The 13,064-nt window shown below is 65.3% G+C and overlaps 1 protein-coding gene across 2 annotated transcripts in view; it reads right to left on the bottom strand.

Moving 5' to 3' along the window:
* Positions 1-13,064, bottom strand: part of LOC105473789 (glypican 1) — a 32,110-nt gene that overhangs the window by 4,023 nt on the left and 15,023 nt on the right. Inside the window, exons 1-4 of one of the 2 annotated variants that reach the window (XM_071073727.1) lie at positions 9,620-9,701; positions 4,672-4,830; positions 1,328-1,719; positions 479-644 (exon numbers count right to left, since the gene is read on the bottom strand). In XM_071073727.1, the coding sequence (XP_070929828.1) occupies positions 479-644; positions 1,328-1,719; positions 4,672-4,830; positions 9,620-9,686 (784 nt within the window). In that variant the 5' untranslated portion in view covers positions 9,687-9,701. Of the gene's footprint in view, positions 1-478; positions 645-1,327; positions 1,720-4,671; positions 4,831-9,619; positions 9,702-13,064 lie in introns of those variants that run through there. The other variant, XM_011727834.3, reaches the window with a different exon arrangement.

The raw sequence follows: 13,064 nt of genomic DNA, 5'->3' as shown, positions 1-13,064 counted from the left end.
GATCTAGATAAGCATGTACATATTAGCACACATGTGTTGGCATGGATGCGGGTCAGCCCAGCTCATGTCATCACATGCACACAGGAGCACACACCATACTGGTGGGCACCGGCCCGCTGTGTGTCAGCAAGTGTGCACGCCAGCTTGCATGTGTTAGCCTGTCATGTGACAGTGCATATATGTGTTAGCTTAAGCAAGTGCTGGCCCTCCATGAGTCACATGTGTTGGCATGTATGCACAGTGAGTCACATGTGTTGGCATGTATGCACACTGAGGTGCTCACTGGGGAAGCACAAGAAACTACGACCTCACAGGGCTCCCTCCCTGGCAAGCTGCCCCAAGTCACACACCCTGGTCAGGGCATTCCTGGTCAGGTCCCTGGGTCCAAGCCCTGAGCTAGGGACCACCCGCCCCCCCAGGACCCCCGCCACACACTCCCCAAGACAGTTCCAGGCCGCTCTGGCAGGTGGGGGCTCACCCAGGAGGTTCCTCCACTCGGCATCCAGGTCGGCCTGGTTGGCGAGGCAGCCCTTGAGCACATTTCGGCAATAGTCAGGGCAGGGCCTGGCGCCAGGGACTCCCAGACAGTGAGCACAGTAGACCAGCTTCATGACAGCCCTCGAGCACTCTGGGCCCAGGGGGACCTGGGGAGCAAGGCAGCCTGAGCCAGACCCCAAGGCCCTGGGTGTGCCCAGCCCCAGCCAGCCTTTAATGGAGCCCCAGGGTGGGGGGCTCTGGAGGGAAGTCAGGGGAGGCCTGTGCTCTGCCCCAACTTGCAGTGGCCCTTGCCTGACTCGCGGGCCTGCCAGCCCTGACGGCCCTCATTCTAATGATCTCAAGGGTCATGGGGAGGCACGAATATCCTCACCCACATGCTGCTGAGGATACCAAGGCGCCCCAGCCTACCTGGGTCTGACACGTGTCCCCCAATGGACCAAGGCATCCCCCTGGCCTGCGAGGCTCCGGAGCCCCACCCTGCCCGGCCCCCACGCATGTTGTTCTCTTCTGTCTCCTGTGCATCTTCACTCCACAGCCTGGCTCAGCATCCAGCCCAGCCCCTGGCCCTTCCCATGCTGGCCCATGATGGGTCTGGGAGGGGTGGGCCAGCCCAGAGCCACCTGCCCAGAGCAGGGCTCACATCTGTGGGTGCACCGTTAGCAGGCCGTGGGTAGCAGCCAATGCAGGAAGGACTGAGGCTGCGGGGCAGAGGTCAGAGGCTGGCCAGGAGGTTCAGGGACATAGGGTTAAGTAGAGGGAAGAGAAAGTCCCTTGGGCAGAGCGTGGGGGTCTGGAGGGCCTTCTGAGAGCCCTGGGTGGCTGTGCGCACCTGAGCCACCTTCCGGACCACGTCACTGGCCACGCCCAGGCCTTGTACGAAGGAGCGAGCGGCCACGAAGGCGCGGGTGGCCCGCAGGCGCAGCTCTCTTGGGGCCTCCCCGAAGGGCCGCAGTGCCTCAGCCTGCTTGCCCAGGCAGTCCAGGTAGTCATCAGGCAGCAGTAGCTGGGGGTGCAGCTGCTTGAAGAGGCGCTCGAGCAGGCGGGCCCAGAACTCGGCCAGTGTCTCCTCCAGGTGCAGGTTGGCACCGCGGTAGTACAGGCGCAGCTCTGCGTACAGGTCCCGGAAGGCCTTGGTGTTCTGCGTGTACAGCTCTCCGAAGGTGCCCGGAAAGGTGCCCTGCAGCGTCCGCTCTGAGTCGTTCAACAGGTGCTGGAAGTGGTCTGCGCACAGGGAGGGGGCGTGATCGGGACGATGTTTCCCCCGTGACAGCTGGACTAGAGCAGGAGACTCAGCTCGGGAGACCCACGGCTCTGAGGATACACTCTGAGGTCCTCGGAGTCGGACGCCACACTGCAGCGGCTGTGGGCCCCGTGAGTATCCACGGGGCTCCCCGAGACCTCACCCCCTGGCCTGGGGAGCAGAGACCCAAGTGGCAGGGGTCCTCTCTTGGATCGCAGGACCTCTGACTGGGGCTCCAGTGGCTGTTTCTGAGCTGAGCCCAGGGCAGGAACAGATACTCTGTGACTGAGAACACCCAGGGAGGGGCTGCTGGTGGAGATGGGGCCTCACTGGGGTAAGAGGGGCCGGACCGGTCTGTGCTCCCTTGCCAGCCGCTTCTTCTCTCCACCGGTCCCCATTTGTGCTCCCTGTGGCCCCAGCCGCCTGCCCTGTGAATCTCCAGGGCCTCTGCCCTTCCTGCCACCCTGTCTCTGCTGCTCTCCTGGGCGTCCCGTCTTTTCTCAGCTTCCAGAAGCCTCAGCTGTGAGCACCCCAGGCCTGAGGGCTCTGGGGAGCCTCCCACAGCCCAGAACCCCAGATGTTTTCCCCGCTGGGTGGGGGACGGGGAGGCACAGGCTCACCCTCAGACCTCCCCATGTGCTGCAGGAGCTTTGGGAAAAAGCCCCGTACCCCGTGCCTAGATGGGACCCTGGACTTCCCCATCCCCTTTGGAAGTGAGACTTCCGGGTCTGTAACTGCTCAGAGCATCCCTAGGGCCGTGGCCGGTCTTGCCCACAGGTACCAGGGGCTCGATGGCCCACCACGGGGTGCTCCAGGGACGCAGGGCAGAGGCTCTCCTCTGAAGCAGGGTGGCTGTCAGGCCTAGAGATCTCTGGACCAGCCCCCACGCTGACCCCTGGCAAGGCCTGGGACTACAAGGCTGGCATGGCTACAGAGAGCTCCCAGGCCGCTGTGGGGAGGGTAGACGGGCCACGCAGCTGTCCAGTGTCCACCTCAGGTCCTGGCACCTGGAACGCCCTGGCCTCTCCCAGAAGGGGGCAGCTTGCAGTTCATGCATTAGCCCAGACACGCCTAGAGGGCCATGGGCCCTACCTCCTGCCAGGCCGCATTCAGTTGCCCTTGAAGGCTGGTGAGGGGGCGGGCATGGGGCTCCCAATCCCTGAACACAGCAACCAGAGGCCCAGTCAGGCTCCTCTCCTACCGCCTCCCACTGGCTCCCACCAGCACTGCAGGCAAAGACGGAGGGGCCCTTGGCTGCCCTGGAGGCTGGGAGGGGCCAGCAGCTGCTGTGGGCAGGGGTGGGAGGGGAGGACATGGGAGGTGGGGGTTGGACGAGACTCCCTGGGGTACGGGCACAGGTGGGCCTTGGTCACACAGGGGGTCATTTTCAACACAAATGTCCCCAAAGGGTGTCTGTGTTTTCATGTCAAAGATAGGAGAGTCGAACAGGAAGGCTGGAGGCTTCCAGAGGGCAGCAGATGGAGGGCGGCGGCAGGGCGCTGACACGGGACGGGCCCCCAAGCAGGGCAGCGACACCGACCCCCTTAGAGCCAGGAGGAGGCAGGTGGGCAGGACGTCCCCAGGCCAGGAAGATGGTGTGATGGGCAACGGTCTTAGCAGGAGAGAGGAAGGGGCAGGGCTGGGTGGCACGCTGGGGTGGGAGCCAGGGCTCAGTGACACTGGGGAGAAACTGAGGCCCAGGACAGAGTGGAGGAGGTGAGCAGGGTCCCTACACAAGGGACAGACCCAAGCAGCTCAGGAAGGCTCCTGACTCGGGGTGCAGGGGTGCGTTCCCTAGGGCCAGCTGGGCAGGAGGAAGGAGAATCCCAGAGGGGCCAGGAGCGTCCCACGGCCCCACACCAGGGGAGGCTGAGCTCTGAGCGTCGATGTCCAAGTCACAGACAAGGAGCTTCTGACCCACCGTGACCCAGGTATACGCCAATAGCTGAGGTCCCGCAGCCCTGTGGAAATGGCCTTGGGGGCTCCTGGGGATAGACAGACTCTCCCGGGAGCCTGGGAGGCCACAAGCAGGTGTCCAGGAGCCGGAGAAACAGGAATGCTGAGACAAACCCCAGGGCCCCAGCAGCAGCTGCTGTCCCTCACGGCGACATGGAGCTGCGCGGCCTCAGCGCTCCCTCCCTCTCGTTTGCTCAGGCTCACTGTCCTGGCGCCCCAGCTCCGCTGGGACACAGGGGCAGTACCTCAGCCCAGGCCGCCTCCCTCCACCAAGTCCTCATGTTTCTGATCAGAGGTCACTTTATGGGGGTCCTCCTGACCCCACACTGTCCCCCTGGAGGTGCCTGCTGCTCTCCGCCTAGACACAAGGTGAGGCTCAGACTGGGCTGAGGAGTATGTGGCTCTGACACAGTAGCTGGCAAGGCCTCAAGGCCTGCAGGGGTCACTCCCCAGGGCCCCAAACTCCTGCCCCGATACAAAGGGCTGAGTGGCGGCCACCCCTGGGCAGGCCCTGCACTCTGCAGCCCTGTCCCCAGCCCCAGTCTCAGCCCTTGCACTGAGCTCCCTGGCTCCAGGCCACCGGGTCCCCAGGGGTGGCGGCCTGGGGCACGTGCGGAGTTGCAGGGAGGATCTGGCCGAGGCCCGTCTCTCTGCAGGTGCTCGGGAGAATCTGCTGGTGACAGGAGCCTCTGCGGGGCTGATGGGACAGGCCCTCTGTCCCCAAACGTGCACTGGGAATGGGCTGTGCACACCCCCAGGTGGGTTTCAAACCCTGCAGATCCCTGCCTGAGGGTAGCCGCCAAATCCCAGCTGGGGCTTCAACCCAACACCCTAGCCCCAAAGCACTAACTCCCCCACCTCCTCCTGCCAATGCCCCACCCTCTGCATTGACACACCAGGCAAGGCCCAGTGTGCCACCCCCCTCGCCCCGATGCACCAGCACCCTGCGGCCCCCGAGCACCCTGGGAGGCACTCACCATCGAAGCTGCGCAGCTGGGTGGCGAGCATGGCCTGCAGGACGCGGCTGCTGTCCCGGAGCGCGGTCTCCAGCTCGGCACGGCTGCGGTTGGCCAGGTTCTCCTCCATCTCACTGGTGCAGCAGGTGTAGCCTTGGGGGCAGATCCGCAGATGCTCACCTGTGGGGAAAGGCCAGTATGAGGGAGAGGGGCTGGGACAGCACTGGCAGCCAGGAGGGCACCCTCAGGCTCTCCTGGGCAGAAGGATTGCAGACCCAGGGTGGAGCACAGCTCAGAGGTGGGCCAGCCTGGGGGGTGCCCTGGGTGAAGGCAGAAATGGTGGGGGCGTGGAGGGAGGAAAAGGCCTGGCTCGAGTCCTATAGCTTCCCACACAGGACACAAGAGCAGGGCTTCCTCAACAAGGGAGGGGGCCCCTTGGGCAAGTCCTGCCCCCCAGCCTGCTGTCCCAGCAGCCACAAGCAAAGAACTGGCCCCAGGTTCCCGTGTGCAAGTCGGGAGGAGGCTACCAGGCCCGACAGTCACCCCTTACCTGGGCCCACGGCTGAGGATGGGGAGGGAGGAAGGAATCCAATTCCCCTCTCTTCCCACACCAGCCCTGGGAGGCACCAAACTCCCACTGCAAGGACAGCAGATCCCACCAACAGTGGGCTGGCCAGAGGCAGTGGCCCTGCAGGACCCCATACACAAGTCTGGTGTGGGGACAGGTATGCCCTGGTGCAGGTGGCAGATCCCATGAAGGGGTCATCGGACCATGCCCCAAGCCCTGCAGGGCACACCCTGTGCCTCCTGGTGTCCTTGTGGAGTCCTCTCCTCTGCAGCCTGCCCTGAGCCACTCTGCTCCAGTGTCCTGGGCAGTGACCGTGGCAGTGACAGAGACAGAGACAGCCTCACCTCCTTGTGGGGAGTGAGGACAGGCTGTGAGTCAGCCCTCAGCCCTGCTGCGCACACCTCGGTGCCCACCTGGAATATGTGTGTGGCATCAGGAAAAACTGCATATTTAAAAGGGTGTGCATCGCACTGTGATGAAGGCTGCCGAAATGCCCATCTTATTAACCAGGAAACCGGGGCTTACAGAGATGAAGTCTTGTCCCAGCTATGCAGTGAGGGAGCAAGTGGCTCTGGCTGCCTGAGCTCAGGACTCCACCGTTCCTTCTGGGCCTCGTACCCTGCCTCTAAGGCCCTTCTGGTGCTGGCCTATGTCAGGCACAGTGGAGAGGTGGAGGCAGGAGCCTGGCTTGGTCAGAGGGGAGGGGTCAAGGGGGGCTGTCAGCAGGAATGCCAGAAACTTTCCTCAGGTCTGCCCCCTCAGAGGTCAGGGCTGAGGCCTTAGAGCCTGTCTCATCTCATCCCGGGACCCTGGACCAGGGTGGCTGGAATGTGGCAGGTCCTGCATTCTTTTACCTCCCGCCTGGGGGTCAGCGGGAAGTAAAGGCCAGGCCAGGGAGGAGAGGCAGGAGAGGGAGCTGGGACCGAGGGCAGGGTCAGCCTGGGCAGAGGCACCTGGCCCAAGGCTGTCCTGGGGGAGGTGGCAGCACAGCGGGAAGGGGTGCACCCCTGCCTGGAGGTGGGAGCAGGGACCTACAGCCCCAGTGCAGGCAGGGCCTGGAGCAGCCCAGGCAGTGCCCTACCCACTTACTACAAGAGGAATCACCCCTCAGGCCTGGGGTCCAGGGAACCCTTCCCCACTAGAGGCCATCTGGGTTGAGGACCCAGGGTTAAGTAACTACCCGGAGGTCGAATGCCTGGGTCAGATTGAGTCTGCCAATCTTCCGCACCCTCTAAGCACACACACCCAGGGAGGAGGCTGAGACAAGAGGAGGGAACAGAGAACCCGAACCTGGGCTTGGGTGGCTGCCGCTTGGCCCCTGTAGCCTCTGTGCCTGCTGATGTGACAGCAAGGAGACGGGCTGTCAGAGGGGCCTGGGAGAGCCAGAGAGGGCCGAGGCACAAGGATGGGCCCTCCCCAAACACAGCCCCAGCTTTCTGAGGTCGGGTTCTTGTCCTGGAGCGCTCCCTCCTGGCCCTCTTTTCGTGCCTGAGTTCTGGAATGTACTGACGAAGGGGGCTCTGGCTTGAGCTGGGGCTGGAGGGGGAGGGAGCCCTCAGCAGGGGCTGCAGGTCCAGGGAGCCCCCAGAGCCTGGACTTACGTTCCTATGAGGCAGGCAGAGCGGGAATGGCAAGTGCCCCGTGCCCCCCGCCCCTCCTTACCCCCAGATGTCTGCTGGAGGGGGAGGTGGGGGTCTAAGAGAGTCTTGGGCCAGGAGGGCTTTGTGGGAGCCAGCTGGGGTGAGGGCAGAGCCTGGCTCTGAGAGTCCTGGGGCCTAGTAGAGAACGGGTACCCCTTCCCCACTCTCAGGCAGGAAGACTGAGACACAGGTACACTCGCCAGGGACCATCCTTCACTCTGTAGCCTTTATTCACTGATGGGATTCCGCCCCAGTCCCGCCCCAGTGGGGACAGGATTTAGAGCAGGAACTGCCCCTCTGGGTCCTTTCCTGGGGCCTGCGCCAGGCTGAGCAGACTCAGGAGGCATCTCTCTGAGGGTGTGGGCTGTGATGGGGGCCTGTGCACCCTTCCAGGCTGCCCGGACCAGGAGAGCACAGGTCAGCCGGACACATGATGGTGCTGGGCTGGGCAGTGGGAGGGAAACGTGCCTGGGGGAGGGGGTGGCAGGTGCCAGCATAGCTTCCCGGTGACACCCTGGGCTCAGCTGTGACGGGGCACCCAGGCCAGGCTGGCTGGGCCACAGGCAACGAGTGGGCTGGTCCAAGACTGGGGACTAGGGCTCAAGCACTCCTAGGGAGTAGGGGTGGGTGACATCCCTCGCTGGCTCCTGTGCCCCTCCCTCGCGAGGTCCCTGGTAGACCCACTCTCCAGCCCCCACCACACAGATAGGAGAGGCTGATGAGACATGGAGAGGTGAGGCCCAAAACACCCATAAGACATGGCAGGCTCCTCCTACCTGCAGGTTCTGAGGGGTTCCTTGGCACTGCCAGCCACCCCCTACACTCCCCTCACAGCTGTGCACCAGCCCCCCGCCTCAGCCTCCCCTGTTGCCCCCCTAGCCCTGCCCGGCCACCTCGCCCAGCCAGCCCGGTGACCTGCGCTGTTCCGGCTGCCCCAGCACAGCCCCCGTCCCTCCCTCCCTCCTCGGACAAACACGGGAGTGAAGACACGGAGCCAGAGCTTGGGCGCCGGCCTGGGAGCCCCGGGCAGGCTGGACCGAGGCGGCCCCCTGAGGCCCGCTGCAGGCTGGACGCACGGCAGTCAAAGGCAGGAGGCCTCCCGCTGGCTTCCTTCTGCTGAGCTCCAGCCCAGTGCAGGCCGGGGCCCGCAGGTCTCGGTCCTAGACATGAGATGGCAGAGGCGGGCTCTGCAAAGTCCCCCTGCAGGCCAGCAAAGCAAGCCCCCTCCTGGAAGAATGCCAGGGGCTGGGGTCTTTCTGGATGGCGAGCGATGTGCCCAAGTCCAGTTGTCATCTTAAATCTCCCCACCCCCAGGTGCCTCCCCACCACTTCTCTCAGCTCAACACCTGGGGGATACAGAGGCCTCAGGCCAGGAGGGAACCCTCCCCATGTCCCTCTCCCTCTCCTTCCTGGACCTTCCTTCTGATACCTCCTTCTTGGCCTTTCCCCCCTCCAACTCAGAGGGAGGCATTTTCCAACCTAGGAGGTGAGTTCCGGCAGCCCCTCCCCTTCCCCCCCACGCAGAAAGGTATCTGGGCCCTTCCAGCCCAGCCCTCCCTCCGGCCCTGGGGCTGCTCGGGTCAAGGTCGCCAGGCCTGCTCCCCGCTGGGCCAGGGACTGGGCCCTCTCTTCCCTGATCCCTGGGCTGAAGTTGCTGTAGCTGACCCATCCTTACACAGCACTCCCCTCCCTCAGTCACTGGGACACTTCCCTCCCCAAGTGCTCTGAGGATTTTTTTTTGGGAGGAAGGGGATTATTTGTTTCATGGCAGATTCATCCCCCACCTCAAACCCAAAGCCTCCAATTCCCACGCTCCTGCTCCTCAGGTTAAAGCACAGAGATCTTGCTCCCTGGTCCTTAGGCAGCTGCTGTCTGGTTCCATCTTCCCCCTCCAGATCCTGACGGCTCTGGACCACCCCACTCTGCTGCTCCTCGCTAAGCCCCCACCAGCCTTAGCTTTAGACACGTTTTAGGTCACGCATTCCTGTCCCCTGCTGACATGTCCCCACCTAGCAGTCTCCCCTTGGTCATCAGCACCATCACCCCAAAGCTTTAGGCGAGACTCCCATCTGGACAGTGGCCACCAACCCCGATGATGAACCCAGACTTCATTTGTCCAGACCCAGCCCGGCAGCTGCCCGCGACCAGTGGCTCTGGAGCCCTCCCAAGAAGAACGCAGAGAGATGATGGCGCCACGCCACGCCCATCCCTCCAGAAGCTTCCACGACACACACAGGAGGTGCAGGCTGTAAAGCCGGCTTTATCCGCCTTTACAACCTTGTCCTAGACACTCAGTGTCAACAGAATCGAATGCCTACCGTACTGGAATTTAGTGTGGATAGTCAGCCTGCATTGCCTGCCATGGTGCTGGAGCAGGGCTGTGTGCAGAGCTCCAGGCACCGCAGCCTCCCAACACACCAGGGAAGAGCCTAGGCCTCCTGGATCCTGACCTCTACTCAGCTCTGCACCCTGCAAGGTGGCCTTCCTGGCTGGCCGATCGCTGGGAAGGCTTTCCCCAAGCCCAAACCCTCTTCTCGAAGCCTGTCCCAGCTCCTGCCCCATCTGCTCTAGGACCCCATCCAGCTCCGGTGGCTGTGGCATCCTCCTGGTATGTCCAGCAACCTCCTGTGGTGAGGGTGCACTGGGCAAATGTCCCAGGAGGTTTCCTGGGGACCACCCACCACCCAGGCTGCAGGGGATCTTTTCCTCACTTTTGCCCCATCCCCTAGGAAGCCTGCACCCCTGGCCAGTCCCTGTTCACCTGGGCTCCTGACATCTGAGCCGGAGGCAGCCTTGGCCCCACCTGCGAGGTGGACCAGCCACGGCATCTCAGCTCCCTGTCAACAGCATCGACAGCCCCCAGCCTCACCCCATCGTGCTTCCCACCCCTCCCCACACCCCTGCCGCCTGCCCGAAGCCCCTGCCACCATTTCACCCAAATGACAGCGTCGCCAAGGAGCCCCTCCGCAGCCGCAGAACCTCCGCCACGCACTGCAACCCGAAACCCAGGGGCGTCGCAGGGACACCTCTGCCCCGGGTGGGAGGGTCCGCACCCCAGGCCGGCTAAGGCTTCTGCCACCCGCGGCTGCTTGCGAGGGCGACAGGCGAGAGACCGGCCCCGGCGGCGGAACAAAGGCTCGGCGGCACCGGCGGCCGGGTCGCCGTCCTGGGGGTCCCGGGCGCCCCGATGCCAGTCGCCAGTCGCCGCGGCCAGGGACGAGGACGGCAAACCGCGGAGCCGGAGCGGGCGGCAGGGGTCTGGACACGCGGCAGCGGCGCGGCGCGGCGAGGAGGGGGCGCTGGTGCAGTGGGCGCGGCGGGGAGGGGAGGGGAGGGGGCGGGCGGGGAGCTGGGGGCTGCGGCAGGAGGGCGAGGGGAGGAGGGCGCCGCGATTGGCGGGGAAGGGGCTTGTCGCAGTGGCTGCGGCAGGCACGGGGGCGGGGTGGCGGGGGAGGGGGCTCGAAGGGCTGCGACAGCCCGGGGGAGGGGGATGGGCCTGGCGGAAGAGAAAGGGGGGCCCCGGGGCTGCGGCAGGCGATGCGGAGCGGGGCAGAGGGTGGGGGCGGGGACGCCGGGATGCGGCCCGGGAAGGGTAGGGGTGGGTGAAGCTGGGGCGATGGGCGGGGTGGGATCGGGGACGGGCCACAGACTCCCGACGGGAGGGGCGGAAAGGGGATGGGGCTGCGGCGGCCAAGCGGGGCAGGACGGAGGCGATGGGGACGAGGAGCAGGTGGAGATGGGGGTGGCGCGGCCGGGGATGTGGGTGCGGTGGCGCCACGGGAGAGGGGGCGCGGCGGGCGGAGTCCTCGGGCCTGGCTTCGCGGCGGACGCGGGACCCCCTTCGCGGCGGCGGCGGCGGCTCCAGCGGCTCCGGCGGCTCCGGGCGGCGCGCGCGGCTCTGGGTGCAGGTGCTCCGGCCGGGGAAGGGCGGCGGAGCGGGGCCGGGCGGAAGGGCTCGCAGGAGGCGAAGAGCCAGCGGGGGACACGGGCGGGCTGCCGTCCGCCAGGCACGCGGGAGACTCCGGCCGCAGCCGCCCCGGGCAGCGCCGCAGCCGCACTGGCGCGCACGGGCGAGGGCGGCGGCTCCCGGCGCGGGGACGAGCGTCCTCCCGCAGCCCCCGCCCCGCCGCGCACAGCGCCGCCCCCGTCTCCCTGGAAACCGCAGGCGGCCGCCCCGGCCCCTCCGGCCAGGTCCCCGCCGCCGCAGCCGCCTCCTGCCCGCCGCCCCGCGCCCGCCTCCCTGGCCGCCGCCGAGGCCGGGCCCCTCCCTCCGGCCTGCGGGGGCTGCTCCTCTTCTTCGCGGGCAGCCGGGGCCTCCTGGTTTCCCCACCGCAGCTAAGCGGGCCAAGGCCTTGGTGCAGGGGCGCCTGGGTCTCAGCAGGTCTGGTGCTCGGGGGTGCCAGCGCCCCTCCCCGCACGGTAATGGGGGCGGGGTGTCGGGTTTCTCTCTGTGATGAAGGTGGCAGCTGACCACTGCTGTCCTCACACAAAGCCTCCATGGTCATTCCACATCCTCTACCTGCCCCCTCCAGCCCCCAGTCCAAAGGCACCCGGGCCTTGACTCCAGACCCCCCTGCCCCTACATCCTGACCTCCTTTCCTTCTGACATACCAAACCCAACAGGCCACATCCTTCTACCAAGTCCCCCATCCAGGTGCCCGCAGCCTGGGAGGTCTATGCTGTGCGCTCTCGCCCTTCCTTGGACACCAAAGGGACAGCTCTTCCACCAACACTCTCCCCTCCCTGCAGCCCAGGTCCTGCGTGGCTCCCACTGGCCCGGCCCAGCTCCCCACCCACTCACACCAGTTCCTCTCGGGCAGCACTCGGGCCTCTCGGCCAGTCTGCAGTGGGCACACTGAGAGTTGCTGGGCAAACCACCAAGGCAGGCCACAACACTGGAGACCCCCAAAGATGGGGGTTTCACCAGGCAACTCCCAAAACTGCTCTCTAAGCTGCCCAGATCCTGCTTGGGGAACCCCTGGGCAGGCCACCCTGCCGGCAGACATCAGGTCTGGGCGGTGCCTGCCCTGGCATGGCAGGGGCCCCTCAGATGGGGGCCTAGTCACAGCTCTGGCCAAGAGGTCACGGGCCCTCTGCAGACCTCCCCCCATGCCAGCCTGCTCCGCTGTCTGAGGCTCATGCTGTGGCCTCAGACACTGGAGATGAAAGGGGATTCAGAGCTTGTGTCACAAACCTCCTGCCACACCCAGGACCCGGTGTCTTGGCTGTAAGGCAGAAAGCCCTCTCTTGGAACCCAGGGCTAGGTGCTCCCCAGAGGCTGTGCCCCACGCCTGGCTCAGCCTTTCTCCTCCTTGGCTTGGTGGAGCTGAAGAGGGCACCCACATCTCTATGCCCACCCCTGCCAACAGGGCTGAGGTTCAGGCGGGGGCCGGGTTGTCCTCCTGGGGCTCTGCCCAGCTCTCCTATCTAGTTTCCCATATACCCACTGCAGGGGCCACAGGCACCCAAGGAAGCCTCGAAGATGGACTGGCCCTCCCTGTCTGCTGCATCCACATTCCAATCCACAAACATGCCACGCAGGCCCGTCCATCTGCATCGTGAATGCCAACCAGGCAGACACACACATAGCTGAGGCTGGGCTGGATCCCAGAGCAAACCCTTGGGTGCCTCCGGAGGGAGCCCACCACGAGGGATGGCTCGTAAACACTGGGGAAGGAACAGAAGAAGGGGAGAGCAAAGGAGCTCGGCCACTCACCCTGACCCAACCACTTCCCGGGAAGCCATCTCGGTGGGTCATGGTGGCCCCAGGCACGGCTCTCCCTTCGCCCACCCCCACCACCCAGTCACTCCACCCAGCTGTGACCTGCCGCTTTCCTCCATCTCACATGCCCCCAGGAAGCCTCCCGTCCCAACAAGCCACGCTCCTTCCAGAGGGAACCTCTGCTAGGGGAGCCTCCATTTCCTTGCTCCTGCCTCCCTACCTGGCACCCAGGCTGGTCCTGGTACCCTGGTACTGAATAAAGGCGGACGTCTAAATGATTTGTCTGGGAGAATCTGCCCAGTGTTGGCATTGGAGGGAACAAGACCCACAGCCAGCATGGCCCATAAGCCACGCCCCCCCAAGCCAGCACCGCCTCCCCAGAGGAAGCACAGGGCTGGAGGGGATGTGCCCCTGAGTGGAAGGTCAAACCCAGTGAGGGCTCCCTTGTTCCCAGAGGCCTTGCTGTCTCCCTGCTGAGACGCAG

Source organism: Macaca nemestrina, chromosome 11, assembly GCF_043159975.1.
Source record: "Macaca nemestrina isolate mMacNem1 chromosome 11, mMacNem.hap1, whole genome shotgun sequence".
Taxonomy (NCBI): Eukaryota; Metazoa; Chordata; class Mammalia; order Primates; family Cercopithecidae; genus Macaca; species Macaca nemestrina.
This window is presented reverse-complemented; position numbering and strand designations above follow the sequence as displayed.